Genomic DNA, 15,377 nt, shown 5'->3' with positions numbered 1-15,377 from the left:
GAAGTGGAAACCTGAAGAGGATTGCTATATTACCCTCCTTATCACTTTTTCCTTTATGAGTGTAGGAGTACATCAACTACACTTTCAAAATATTTGAATGAGGCCCACAAGTTGTTGCCTTCTAGGGTCTATGGATAACTGGATGACCCTCCTTATAATTTTTTTCTGGCTTTATACTGTGTGCAAAGCCTTTATTAGTGTAAAAGTGCTACAACTAAACTTTCTTAATTTTTGGTGCCTTCAAGTGTGTATGGATGACCCTGCTTATAATTTTTTTCTGGCTTTGTACTGTGTGCAGAGCTTTTATGAGTATAGGAGTACCACAACTAAACTTTGATCTCAATATTATAATGAGACACTTAAGTTCATGCCTTTAAGGGTGCATGGATGACCCTGCTTGTAACTTTTGGCAGGCTTTGCACTTAGTGCATAGCCTTTATGAGTCTAGGAGTACCAATCCATGACAATTTGAACATAATGCATATGAGGCCCTCCTTTATGTCTAATACAGGGTGTACCTGACTCCCTCTTTTATCTTATTTTTGGCAGTTATTACTTCATCAATAAATTACAATGAAATTTCCAATTTGTTGGTTAAAAAATTAACAAATACCTAATAAAAATAACAAAAACTTTAATTTTGGCTTACTTAAATTATTAATCACAACAAAGTGCAAGGTGCATAACGTAAACAGGCATGCAAACAAATGTGGATTGCGCTATGAATCCTTACTAGAAACCAATTACTGCATAGTGAATAGACTCTAGGTTTCTAATGGATATATTGCACAATGAATCCCTTAATGCTTCTATTGCTTCTATTGTATATTATTACTATTACCGCTCAGATTACCAGATAGGGTTTACACATCTAGCGCAATATCCACTGAAGTTCCACACACCTCACATTCTAGGTATGAAAGAACACTTTCCAAGACACCTAGTGGGTATGGTTACTTCTAAGCAATGGACTTCTGACCCAAATCCGTTGCTTAGAAGTAACCATACCCACTAGGTGTCTTGGAAAGTGTTCTTTCATACCTAGAATGTGAGGTGTGTGAAACTTCAGTGGATATTGCGCTAGATGTGTTAACTAGTGTTGAGCGATACCTTCCGATATTTGAAAGTATCGGTATCGGATTGGATTGGCCGATATCCAAAAAATATAGGATATCGCCGATACCTATACCCGATACCAATACAAGTCAATGGGACACAAATATCGGAAGTGATCCTGGATGGTTCCCAGGGTCTGAAGGAGAGGAAACTCTCCTTCAGGCCCTGGGATCCATATTCATGTAAAAAATAAAGAATAAAAATAAAAAATATGGATATACTCACCCTCGGACGAGCCCTGGCTGTCACCGCTGCAAGCGTCTGTCTCCGTTCCTAAGAATGCAGAGTGAAGGACCTTCGATGACATCGCGGCTTGTGATTGGTCACATGACCGCTCATGTGACCGCTTACGCGACCAATCACAAGCCGCGATGTCATCGCAGGTCCTACACTCACTGCATTCTTAGGAACGGAGGCTGCCGGTTGCACCGCTGAGGTCCAGGGTCTGTCGGAGGGGTGAGTATATCCATATTTTTTATTTTTATTCTTTATTTTTTACATGAATATGGATCCCAGGGCCTGAAGGAGAGTCTCCTCTCCTCCAGACCCTGGGAACCATATGCACCGCACACGCCTGGGAACTTATAGGAACTTCCGATTCCGATTTCCGATATCACAAAAATATTGGAACTCGGTATCGGAATTCCGATACAGCGAATATCGGCCGATACCCGATATTTGCAGTATCGGAATGCTCAACACTAGTGTTAACCCTATCTGGTAATCTGAGCGGTATACAATAGAAGCAATAGAAGCATTAAGGGATTCATAGCGCAATCCACATTTGTTTGTATGTCTGTCTACGTTATGCACCTTGCTCTTTGTTGTGATTGTTTTTAGAGTATCCAGTAAAAGTTATATTTTAATCCTTCACGCTTATGCATACAATTTTTGAGATTATACCATCAGCTGAATATATTACTTAAATTATTATTTAAATCCTTTTTAAATTGTGCTTTATATGCATTATACATTATATGGGAAGGAATGTTTCTTAACATTTTTTTTTCTGTATTCCTTTTTGCTTCCTCACCTGCCCAGGAGCTGTGGTATATCTGACCATGTTCTTGCATGTTCAGACACATCCATTACACATGGACACATTTATAAGATTATTTCCTGGCAGGAAGACATTTTTTCAACACATCCAATTGCCTAAATTATTTTTATTCTAGCATCTAATAATTAAAATGCACTTTGTTCATGGGACAACCCCATTACAGGGCATTTACACTGCAAGATAACTGTCAACGAGCGTTGTTATAAGCGATTGCTTCTTTATTATCTTGCTGATCACCCGATAAATGAGTAAACGCTAATTCATTGGGTGAAATTATCATTTTTGTACTGCAAATGATGATTGTTCTCAATGGGACTCGCAGTGCTGAGAACAATGGCAGCCTATCTGCACTGAGTGATCTAGTATAGTATATAATCTAGTATAGATTGCTTGTGGCACACTACTTGCTTTCGCCAACCTGTGTAAACACTCATTCAAATGACTGCTGATTAGTTGAAGTTTGCTGATCAGCGGTTGGATCGTGCTTGTTTATACGAACCCTAAGTAGCGTAGCCGAAAATGCTATCATGGGGACACAAACCGAGAATAATCACATTGCATAGAATCTCATGGCTTTCAGTATCACCTCTATGCTGATGACACACAGATCTACATCTCTGGACCAGATATCACCTCCCTACTAACCAGAATCTCTCAATGTCTGTCCACTATTTCATCCTTCTTCTCCGCTAGATTTCTGAAACTTAACATGGACAAAACAGAATTCATCATCTTTCCCCATCTCACGTGACCCCCCCAACGAACCAAACCATTACAGTAAATGGTTGCCCACTCTCCCCAGTTCCACAAGCTCGCTGCCTCGGGGTAATCCTTGATGCTGATCTCTCCTTCAAACCACATATCCAAGCCTTTTCCACTTAATGCCGACTTCAACTCAAAAATATTTCACGAATCCGTTCATTCCTCAACCAAGAATCTGCAGAAACCCTAGTCCATGCCCTCATCATCTCTCGCCTTGACTACTGCAACCTCCTGCTCTGTGGCCTCCCCTCGAACACTCTCGCACCCCTCCAATCTATTCTAAACTCTGCTGCCCGACTAATCCACCTGTCCCCCCCTATTCCCCGGCCTCTCCCCTCTGTCAATCCCTTCACTGGCTCCCCATTGCCCAGAGACTCCAGTACAAAACCCTATCCATGACGTACAAAGCCATCCACAACCTGTCTCCTCCATACATCTGTGACCTCGTCTCCCGGTACTTACCTACACTCAACCTCTGATCCTCACAAGATCTCCTTCTCTACTCCCCTCTTATCTCCTCTTCCCACAATCGTATACAAGATTTCTCTCGCATATCACCCCTACTCTGGAACCCTCTACCACAACACATCAGACTCTCGCCTACCATTGAAATCTTCAAAAAGAACCTGAAGACCCACCTCTTCCGACAAGCCTACAACCTGCAGTAACCACTGATCGACCAAACCACTGCATGACCAGCTCTATCCTCACCTACTGTATTCTCACCCATCCCTTGTAGATTGTGAGCCTTCGTGGGCAGGGTCCTCTCTCCTCCTGTACCAGTTATGACTTGTATTGTTTAAGATTATTGTACTTGTTTTTATTATGTATACCCCTCCTCACATGTAAAGCGCCATGGAATAAATGGCGCTATAACAATAAATAATAATAATAATTGCATAAGCAATGGTTTTTTTTCCATGACTCTTAGCACATATATGTTTCTTCAAAGTAGTAAAATCTCTTTAAAATGGATCATTGAACTCCACATGATGCAAAGAATATTTAAAAGGAAACAGCTGACTGATTTCTTATTCCAAGCAGAAATTTTGGCTTATTTACCACATGTGGCATGGTACAAAGAAATTGGAAAAATAGCAGTCCCCGGTGGATGCCCGCAGCAGTATACAGCTCTCAATTGCAAGCATCTGTTTAATACCAATCTTCCCCATCTGCCATTCTCATGTTCATGTCATAAGCATTTAATAGTTTTATGCCCCTGCACACGTCACAAGTCATGCCATTACGTGCTACCCTATCAAGACAAGGATTTTAAGTGCTATACAACAGGGCATTGTAAACCTCTTATCCTTGGCCAGTGCCACTGATCATTTCTAACCCATTGCACCCTCTCCTCACAAAACAGATGCCATATTGGATTTAGATCAAAGACAAGAGAACATAGAGGGCATCCATTTACGAGGAAATGTTGATTCTCTTTGTGCCATGTGGATGCCACATTGATACAATGTAAATAAAAGAAACCAAAGGAATTTCAGCTACAGCCGGGACTTTCAATAGTCTCGTAGCATGGATTTCTTTTAAGCCTTTTCTTCCCCTACAGCAAGTAAACAGCGAGCAGAGATTATCTGTGTGACGGATAAAATGTGTTTTATACCCTCAGGTGCACAAAGTATAAAAAAATAAATAAACTGGATTGTTAGAGTCACATATCTATAAAAGGGGTTTGTATGTCACACTTCAATCCATTCCTGCTTACTTAAGCCTACTTGAAAATGATTGTAGAACATGTATATTGGCTTATGGTAGAGGCACAGAACCCAACAGAAAAGCAAAGAGAAGCAATAGGCATTGATTGGCAGTGTGGAGGGGCGAGTGTCAATATACACTAAATTCATAATATATTTACATTTTGTACAAAAGCCCATTATATATATTTTTTCCTCGATCATCATACACAATGTGTGAGTTTTATTTACTTTTTGTGCTATTCTTTATTTTTTGTTATTATGCTAACCAAAGCTGAGTTTGGAATGTATCACAATTAGTGTTGAGCATTCCGATACCGCAAGTATCGGGTATCGGCCGATACTTGCGGTATCGGAATTCCGATACCGAGTTCCGATACTTTTGTGGTATCGGAAATCAGAATCGGAAGTTCCCAGTGTATGGTTCCCAGGGTCTGGAGGAGAGGAGACTCTCCTTCAGGCCCTGGGATCCATATTGATGTAAAAAATAAAGAATTAAAATAAAAAATATGGATATACTCACCCGTCCGGTGGCCCCTGGACCTTACCGATTGTAACCGGCAGCCTCCGTTCCTAAGAATGAGGAGTTTAGGACCCTCGATGACATCGCGGCTTGTGATTGGTCGCGTGCCGCTCATGTGACCGCTCACGCGACCAATCACAAGCCGCTACGTCATCGCAGGTCCTAAACTCCTCATTGAGGAGTTTAGGGCCTGCGATGACGTTGCGGCCTGTGATTGGTCGCGTGAGCGGTCACATGAGCGGCACGTGATCAATCACAAGCCGCGACGTCATTGAAGGTCCTAAACTGCTCACTCTTAGGAACGGAGGCTGCCGGTTACAATCGGTAACGTCCAGGGGCCACCGGACGGGTGAGTAGATCCATATTTTTTATTTTAATTCTTTATTTTTTACATGAATATGGATCCCAGGGCCTGAAGGAGAGTTTCCTTTCCTTCAGACCCTGGGAACCATCCAGGATACCTTCCGATACTTGAGTCCCATTGACTTGTATTGGTATCGGGTATCGGTATCGGCGATATCCGATATTTTTCGGGTATCGGACGATACTATCTGATACCGATACTTTCAAGTATCGGAAGGTATCGCTCAACACTAATCACAATGTTTTACTTTGTGTTGACTAATTATATTAATGGAGTCATATCAGGTATGTAGTACCATAATGTAGCTACATTTTATTTTCTTTTATAGTAACTTTTCTACTGTATGCACTATTCCTTGGCAATTTTTAACAATTGTGAGGCAGTGACTGATGTCACATGTGAGGATCGCTTGTGTTCCCAACAGGAAGTGCACGGAGGTGTATTGAGGCAATGAGAGTGCATTGCAGTCACAGGTGTAGCTGTGATTGCAATGCAGAATAAAAGTGAATAAGGGATATTCTTAAACAAGCTATTTGTCCAGGGTAGATTTGAGAAAACCTGCCGGACTGGGCTGCTGTTTTTAAATGGACTACAGGATGGTAGTGTGGCAGTCTGTTTCTTTCCTGGCCTGTTTTTCAATGTGGACAGAAGCCACATGTTCTTTGGTTAAAAACCCTGCAGTAAAGGGTTTGGGTGTGTCAGGGTCAGAGTCAGTTTCAGTCTGGTGTTTTCTAGAGTGCAGAGCAGTCGGCTCTGCAGAGCTCCACCTGTGTGAGGCAACACAGGCAAGTGGAGCCAAACAGCCACGGGAGCTGAGATGCCTGGCTCCCACAGCAACTAGTCTTGGAGGTGGACTGGCGTGTTTATTGACTGCAAACTTGAGGATATGGTTCCCGGCTGCGATGATGATGTTGTGTACTGTGTATTGCTGTGAGTTGGACATTAATGCTGTGAGTTGGACATTAATGCTGTGAAAAAAATGCATTAAAGAGACTTTTGTTTGGAACTTTGCTGGGTCACTGCCTCATCACTGTATAGTGTGCTACCGATGCGCTACATAATGTGTAATATTTTTCCACTGTGTACTCTATTAGTATCTTGTGTTGTATATTTAAATGGATCATCTAGCACTTTCTTTTTCCTATGGGCCTGAAAACTAACAGGAAGGGAGTTGCTAACTATCTAACTCTTCTACCCACTGCAGGCACAGATTGGTCACTGATCGCTCCTGTAGGTATCTTAGCATCAATACTGCAGGTCATCCTTTTCGCGGTTGCTCTGTCGATGGAGCTGCACTGCCAATGTCATGCTGATTGACAGCCATCTTACTGCAGTTAGGCAGTGGGGAGTTGGCTGTCAGTCAGTATGACATTGGCGGTAACTCCAGGCCAACAGAGCAGAGCAGAAAAGAAGCCACTGCTCTGTCAACATCAGCAGAAGTTACCAAATTGCCATCAGGAGTTGTCTGTGATTGCTTTGAGCCAGCAAAGATTGATACCAGGCACAACAGGTAAGTAATAAGCAACTACCTGCCTGTAGGAGCTTAGGCACATAGTGAAAAAAAAATAGTTCCGGATAAACTCTTTAATATATTACAGAATCTATTTAAAATAGACATTGATCAAGATGACAATAAATTTATATATGTCTCTTCTACATTCATTAAAATAATAATAAAATATAATAATCATCATCATCATCATCTAATCGCGACAATGGTATTAGTGATAATAATGATGAGAATTCAGATCTAGGAATGATTACAAAGGTTCAGAAATAAGAAATTGCCTTTTCAATTATGCATGTCAATTGAATATCTGACCATAGTTTGCCGCTAGTGAATGTTCACACTTCATCAGCATTTAAATTTTGCTGTGGAAGAGCTCCAAATTTTTCTTGAACATATGATAAAATTCTAATATTCTGGAGTCACCACTAGGGGGAGCCTACCGCAGTAATAAAATACCATGCAGTAATGTTCCCGTTATCTTTCAACCAAAAGCCGTTTCATACTGCCATTGTAGGAATTTATTAAAGAACAGAGGCTTGAATCATAAAATGACTTAAAACAAATTAAACAGTACCCGAAACCGGAACCTAAAAATCCCTTTCAGTGTGCCTATTGGATTCCACAGCAGAATAGTACTCCGCTTTACACTGTTTCATATTTTTTTTATGTTTTCTAACATGCTACATTTTAACAACACAATACAAAAATAAGGAGTGAGAAAAATAATCTGATTTGTTCCCCATCTGCCAATTCTGTTGCCTTCTGATCTTTATCTGTAAGTCAGCATCCCATTTTCTTGCAGACTACAGATGTAGAAAGGAAAGTGAAGCAATATTGACAGTGTTTCAGATGGTATTAGGGTAGATTTAATTCTGTGTAATTTTGTGATAAATCTTGTCTGCAATCCTCTTATTGTTCCCTTATCATGTCCTTATTGATTTTATTTTTGGAATGAGTACATGCTGTTAAATAAATGTAACCATTAACCGTAGCCCTCTAGACAGCTCGATGCTTCACTCCGAGAGAACAAAACATTAAGTATCCTTGTGCACATTAGCTTATTTAGAGCTTTAAAAGGAAAACAGATTACATGCGCGTCGCGGCACAATAGAAAATATGGGAATCAACCTAGACGTCAACATTTAATTATTTACGGCATGCACAGATAGTGCGCTCCCAAGCCAAACCTATTTATGTGGGAGTCGGGGATGAATAAGCAATGCCATTCTGTAAGGGGCTGATGTCTTTGTGATCTGGGTTTTTGTAATGAGATTAATATAAGTAATATTTCTGGCTTGTCAATGAAATTAGAAAAATTGATGGATGATTTAGAATGTGTTTCTTGCTATGTGTTAGTACCGTGACACATGCTTCTATGTTTGGAAGACGTTACTGGAACAAAATTACTGGTGGCTTTAAAAGTGAATTTGTCACCAGTTTTTTGCTATTTAGAGAAGAACTTCTATCAAAATTTTTGTCCTATTAATACATTGCAGTCAACATAATATATAGCACTGTGTGCTTACAATTGCTCATTTTGCCTTTCTACCTAGTCAATTCTTCTCTTTTCTCTGCTCTATGTAGAAACAGGAAGTCTCTTGTTCCTGCAGTTATCATTCCTCTTCTCACCTCCTGACTGCCCCCTCCTCCCCTACTAGGGACTTTTGCAGTAATTCATGACTCATACAGGGAAAATTGATTCTGTTTCTATATAGTTCTTAGAAGAATTCAGCTGGTCAGTCTTTAATCATGTTATGTTATAGACCTAATTGAAAAGGAGAAGAATTAGCTGGGTAGAAAGGTAAAATGAGCAATTGTAAGTACACAGTGCTATATAACACGATGACTGAAATATATTAAAAGATAAAAAAAACTTGATGGAAGTGCTTCTTTAATAAGAAGGCAGCAGGAGATCATGTTTCCAGTGATTTGTCACTAACTTGGCTGCTTGCTGTAGTTTCAATGCAATCAGTGTTTCCTCAGTAGGAGATTATGACTGCAGGACTAGGTGTGATGTGTATCCAAGACCAGCTATCTGTGTAACCCTGTCCCCACTGATTGGCAGATTGCTGACAATGTCCACTGTACACAGAAAGCTGCCAATCAGTGGTGGGGGAGGGGTTATACAGAGCTCAGCATTCTGACTACTGCTTCATCTACAACAGAGAAAACAGGGATTTTATCAAAACTGTCCAAGCTCTCTAAACCTACATCATGCTGCTGTCAGATTACATAGCAAAAGACTTCTGACAGCTTCAATTGAAATGAATCTGTAACATATTAGCAAGCAATTGGGACTGGTGCTCTACTACTTGGGGGCTTCCACCATTCTGCTTCCCTTTTGGTCTAAATATTTGTGTACTGTATGTTATCATGGCACTGCTATTTATTGTCAGCAAGACACTCATGTATATGATCTTTATGGGCACTGCACACAAGTGTTAATTTGTCTGTACGGTAGCGTAGAATGTTATTTAGGCAGTATTAGATCAGTAATAGAGTTGAGGTAGGTCCAGGTAGATTTAATTTGTGGCCATTGGATCAGAGCACTGGAAATCTCCTTTAACTAAGGCATCCCCGTTTCCTCTTCTGGTTAGTAGCCCCCCCCCCCCCCCCCCGCTATGTCATGTGTATATCGTGCCATAACATATTAACTAGAAATTTGTGGACTACTTAATATTCAAAGTAGGCTTTGCAAATTTTGTCAATAAATTGGAATCTCGTCTAAAAAAATTGCTGTGAATCACATCGCTGGAAAGTTTCTAATTGCTCGGAAAATACATGTATATCACTTTCAGTTTTTATAAGGAGAGAGAGTGAGAGAGATATTTTGTTTTTATATGATCTGTATACTCAACTTACCCAATGGTTCTTGAGATGGAATTCACCCCCACTGTACAAGCTGCCAGTCCTGCTCCCAGCTGTGCTCAAGGTACTGGCCAGCACTGTACAAGGTATGATAGACCTCTTGATAAACTGAGATAGACCATGTGATGTCATTCATAGCTGAAGGGCTTTATAGGGCCTTGCAAATTATCATTAGCCTTCAGTTGTGTAGAAAATGGTGAGGAACAAGTTTTATCATTTTTTTTTCCTTCCTTGCTAATTGATTCTCAAAATGTTTGACCTCACGTGGAACCACAAATTTCAGGAAATGTGACTCTAAGTTGATCCTCTGTGGATTGATCCACTCAACTGTAGTAATGATTATTACTAAGTATCTACAGCATGTTTTCTCTAAAAATAAAAATATATGAGGCATGTGGCATCTCACATTGTCCCACTTGCATCTAAAGGCCTTGATCCATCAAGTTTCATGTAGGATCAGGGGAAACATCCTGTCTCAGGGTGGAGAGGAAAGTCCCGAAGGCACAGAAGGTGAAATCTTGGGCACAGTGTCTGTATTCTGGGCCTTTACAATATTTCCAAAGTCTGTGGAGCTTGTGCTAAATGTCTATTAGATGTTGATATTGTACAGTGCATCATTGGTGCTTCCATAAATATGAATACACTTGATTAAGACAGAATCAGAATCAGGTGTATTTTAGCAATTATCTTTGAGGGCCTTAAAATGTGTGCTTCTTAGCATAAAGGAATCTCCTAACTTGGACAATGTGCTTTTCAAGTGGTGTATCATTCTTACTGAGTTGTGTTTTCATAGAAGTATACATTAGACATAATTGATGTTATTGACCTTTCTTGCTATCTGTGTTGTGCTGATCTCAAGTTAATATAGTCATGGACATTGCGACTCACCTGTTTAGCCTAATGTTACATAAGGCTATAAAAAGAAAAGAGTCAGGTTTTGTTTTTAATCATGTTTTTCACTTAATACATTTTTTAATTTTATTTACTGGAAGTTTGTGCTGAGCTTCATCCCCCCCCCCTGTTCTATAATGTGCCTTTGTTAGTCTGGGGTCGCTGTAGATTAATAAAAATAAATGTATTGTTAAATATTAATGTGGAGAACAGTAATAAAACATTTTTCCCCTATGTGTGCATCAGTTTTGAAAAACTATTTCCTTGTCAAAGCACTCTCCAAATTACTTGTTACCACCAGGGCCACTTATCTGATCTGACAAGCTATTTCAATCCCTGTTTCTCAAGCCTCTTGGTTTAGTTCCTAAATCTGCTTTCTGCCCGAAACTAAAGTGTCTAATGCATTCAGCCATTTATGCTCTAAGCATTTTAGCTGTTTGATTGTGAAGACCAAGGTCCATGTGGTATATCAGCATGTTATTGTTTAGTGTACAATGCTATCTGGAATGTCAGCGTAAAGAGGGTCTGACACTGAAGGGCCCTAGAGAGGAAAGTTTGTAAAATGTGTGGAAACCAGTTTCAGCAATTCCTGGCTTTAAAACATTTAGCTGCTAAGGTCTTTCTGTCATTCATTTTTAACATTTAAGGATTGAACCAGATCTTGTGTATGAATATATATATATATAAGCATTTCTTTAGTTTCAGTATGTACAGTGGGTGCGGAAAGTTTTCAGACCCCTTTACATTTTTCACTCTTTGTTTTATTGCAGCCATTTGGTAAATTCAAAAAAGTTCATTTTTTTCTCATTAATGTACACTCTGCATTCCATCTTGACTGGAAAAAAACAAATGTTGAAATTTTTGCAAATTTATTAAAAAAGAAAAACTGAAATATCACATGGTCATAAGTATACAGAGCCTTTGCTCAGACACTCATATTTAAGTCACATGCTGTCCATTTCCTTTTGATCCTCCTTGAGATGGTTCTACTCCTTCATTGGAGTCCCGCTGTGTTTAATTAAACTGATAGGACTTGATTTGGAAAGGCACACACCTGTCTATATAAGACCTCACAGCTCACAATGATGTGAAGAAGCCATAACCCTAACGGGCTAATAATGGAACCTTGGTCAAAGTTATCTGAGCACACAAATCTCCAAGGGTGCCCAAACTACTGCACCTGCCCATTTTCCTTCTTGTAATTTTTAATATATATATATACATTTTTTTTTATTTTTTTTTTACTTAAATACAAAGGAAATCCTAACTGCAGGCAGTTTAGAGATCATTTACTCTTCAACTTGCTTAACTGTTCACAATAACAGTAATTTTGACCTGGGGTGGCCAAAATCATATTTACATTTTAAGTTACCATTACTCCAATCCATGGCAATGTCTAAAATACAAGTTATGTGGTATTTTGATTCTCACAGTTGTGGTCTACCTATGATGTCAATTACAGGCTTCTGTCATCTTTTTAAGTGGGAGAAGTTGCCACAATTGGTGGCTGACTATATACTTTTTTTTCCCCCACTGTAACTGGCTGATTGCAGGGGCTCTAACCACTGGGAGCCCAAGCAATCACAAGATTGGGGCTTTTGACCCTATCATAAGGATAGGGGATAGCTTGTTTTTTTAAATAACACATTAATTGCATATTTTTGACCATTTCTTATGTTGTATGGATTAGAAACATGGTAATTAATATTTTTTTAATTAGTACACGGTAACGATTTGAAAAACTGCTGTTGTTACATTTTACATTTTGCAATTCATGTTACTAACATGAATTGCATCAGATTCCTCTGCTGTCCTATTGACAACAGTTCCAGTAGCATTCTAAAGTCTTGCCATAGGAAAATTGTGTCAGAGATTGTAGCTTGAAGTTTTAGAACCCTAATGCAGAAACTACAGTTATGAATGCTACACATGCACCCAGTAGATCGAGCTCCTCATCCTGATCCCCATTCCAATTGATGTACATCCTTAGTTCCACTGTTGTCACCAGATTAATGTGGACATCCTTAGTTCCACTGTTGTCACCTGATTGATGTGGACATCCTTAGTTCCACTGTTGTCACCTGATTGATGTGGACATCCTTAGTTCCACTGTTGTCACCTGATTGATGTGGACATCTTTACAACAACTTCATTTTGCATCTCCATGGCCGTTCCTGTCATGGTTTCATTTAGGCAGAGAAGATTCAAATTTAGAACCTTGAAAGAAACAAGAATGACTTTTATCCATATCTTCAATTTGCACTATAAGCTGTTTTATATCCTATTGATAAATGATGTTCTGTATTACTGTATGGATACAGGAAACGGAATATTAACCTTCCACATTTGATGTAGGAGACTTCGGAGGCGCAAAAATGATCTAGAAATGGTGTGTTAGACCTCATTAAATAAAGGAAGAATATGATTAGCGGTCAAAAAAGATATTTTTGAATTATGTACCTATTTTCTACACCTTTCATAGCAAATCTCATCTTTTATTGCATTTTTTCTTTCTGCAGAAGGAAGGAACGTTGATGCCTGATGTGCGCGAAGCCAAGCAGCAGTCACCTCTCACTAAAAAGAAGAGGGACATTATAAACAATGGACTGTCTTTTAAACCTCAAAAGAACAATAAGCCACAAAAGAACAATAAATACAGCCACCACTATTGCTCAGATAGGGAAAATGATCGTAACCTCTGCCAACAGCAGTTTGGAAAGAAAAGGTTTCAGAAGAGACAGAAGCAGGTAGGTTGTGATTTGTCTTTAAATACTCCATGGCTTTCATTTCCCAGGAAGAATGTGCCTTATTTCAGCTGTCTGTATCTGAACTACATGTCGATAACACCACCTTATGACCTGGTTTATTCACCTGAGGCAACAAAGGGCCTTTCATGATTAGCTGAGTGCAGCTTTATTAGCCTCTTACTGAGCCACGGCTGTCTATATAACATAATGTATCGTTATGTAGTTGCCCCCTGATATCCTGTTCTATTAAGTCTATCAATTTAGGAAGTCTTACTGACTGGCTGGTGAGGTCACTTGTTCCCTGCATGAATGACACTATTAACTTTAAGACACTTATGTAAGGCTCTGCTCGTCAAGGGCTCATTTCCTAAATCATGTCTTTGGCTTAAGGTGCCTAAGGGTTACTGGAGTGTGAAATTCTCTAAATCTGCCATAGTTCTTTCACTGTTGGCTTTACGTTACACGCTTTATCGTATGTTGAAGTTAGCTGCTCAGATTTTTGCTGCAGGCTAATAGTACGGCATTTCTGTACACAATGTTTGTTCATCTTTTTCTGGATTCATCTTGAAGGTCTGTATAACAATGGCAAACAGAGATCAGATAATAGATGTATCCAATAAAGTATGCATAGCTCGGCACAATACGAGAAGATGACAGTTTAAGGAAAAATGAAACAATTAAGAAACTTACTTGGTAAAACCTGATCAGATACCTGGGTAGATTTATATATACGCAAAATTGAGAAAGACAAGGTGAAGGATTGGTAGGATATCCCCCATACCCTTCCAAGCAGAGGAAATATTTATTAATGGTTAACATTGGAAGATCATATACGTCACTCCGTGAGAAGGATGGTGTCTGAGTAGGGATCCAATCTGTACAAATTATATATGGAAACTTGCTACTCAGGAGTATGCAGAAGAAGAGATAAAAATGTATTAAAGAAATCCAGAAACCAAAAGAACGTTAATGTTTCGGTCCTATCTTCCAGACCTTCATCAGAATGTCACAGATTGGAATAGATAAGAGGTGCACATGTAGGATGTGTTGTAATAGAGCGACCACAGTTACTTGTGTTATTGCGCATTCACACACGTGACTGCAGTCACTCTACTACAACACATCCTACAAGTGCACTTGTTCTGTTACGTTCTGATGAAGATCCGCAACATAGGACCAAAACGTTAATGTTCTTTTCTATATATGTTTAATAATGATTAAGGAGGACAATCTACAGTTTCCAAACTGCATTAGTTTGAGAGTTAGTGATGATGCCAGTTATTCTTTTGCTCACCATGGTCCATTCTTATTTTTTTAACAAGATCTAATAACACTGTTAAGAGTTTTATAGCTCCTATTTATGGCCAATTTGGCTGCCATAAAACAGCCATTTACATTTGTTTTAGTTCCTTTAGGTATATCTAGAACTGGTGTATTTAATAAGGCTTGCTGATAATTTGTAATGAGATTGACTCCCAAGGGTCAAAATAAATATTCTGGTGTGTATAAATGAAGGAAGATAAATATTATTAAATGCTGTTCCTACCCTTTGAACAAAGCAAATTTATCCATGTTAGTGGCAAACGCTTTTTTTTATAAAAAATATATTTTTGCTTTAATATGATGGCATGTGTGTCAGAAAATTATAATGAAACATTAAGTTGTCACCTGGTAAAAGATGTTCCTCACAATGCTAGCTATGTTAATTGAGGGGTTTGTACCACTAATTGTACTGCCTGAGGGTAGACTAGAGAGGTAATAGATCTGTTGGTACCTTTGCAGCATGTGTGTTATATAACTTTAAAGCTCACACAGTATATAGAGTGG

General features: G+C 39.2%; 1 protein-coding gene across 5 annotated transcripts in view; it reads left to right on the top strand.

Moving 5' to 3' along the window:
• AUTS2 (activator of transcription and developmental regulator AUTS2) overlaps window positions 1-15,377 on the top strand; it is a 1,864,151-nt gene that overhangs the window by 336,869 nt on the left and 1,511,905 nt on the right. For all 5 annotated transcript variants that reach the window (XM_077296436.1, XM_077296434.1, XM_077296433.1 and 2 more), the window contains exon 2: window positions 13,323-13,550. In XM_077296436.1, coding sequence (XP_077152551.1) covers window positions 13,323-13,550 — 228 coding nt within the window. The remainder of the gene's footprint in view (window positions 1-13,322; window positions 13,551-15,377) is intronic.

This window comes from Ranitomeya variabilis, chromosome 3 (assembly GCF_051348905.1).
Source record: "Ranitomeya variabilis isolate aRanVar5 chromosome 3, aRanVar5.hap1, whole genome shotgun sequence".
Classification (NCBI taxonomy): Eukaryota; Metazoa; Chordata; class Amphibia; order Anura; family Dendrobatidae; genus Ranitomeya; species Ranitomeya variabilis.
Note: the sequence above shows the minus strand (reverse complement) of the source record. Positions and strands in the feature narration are given on the sequence as shown.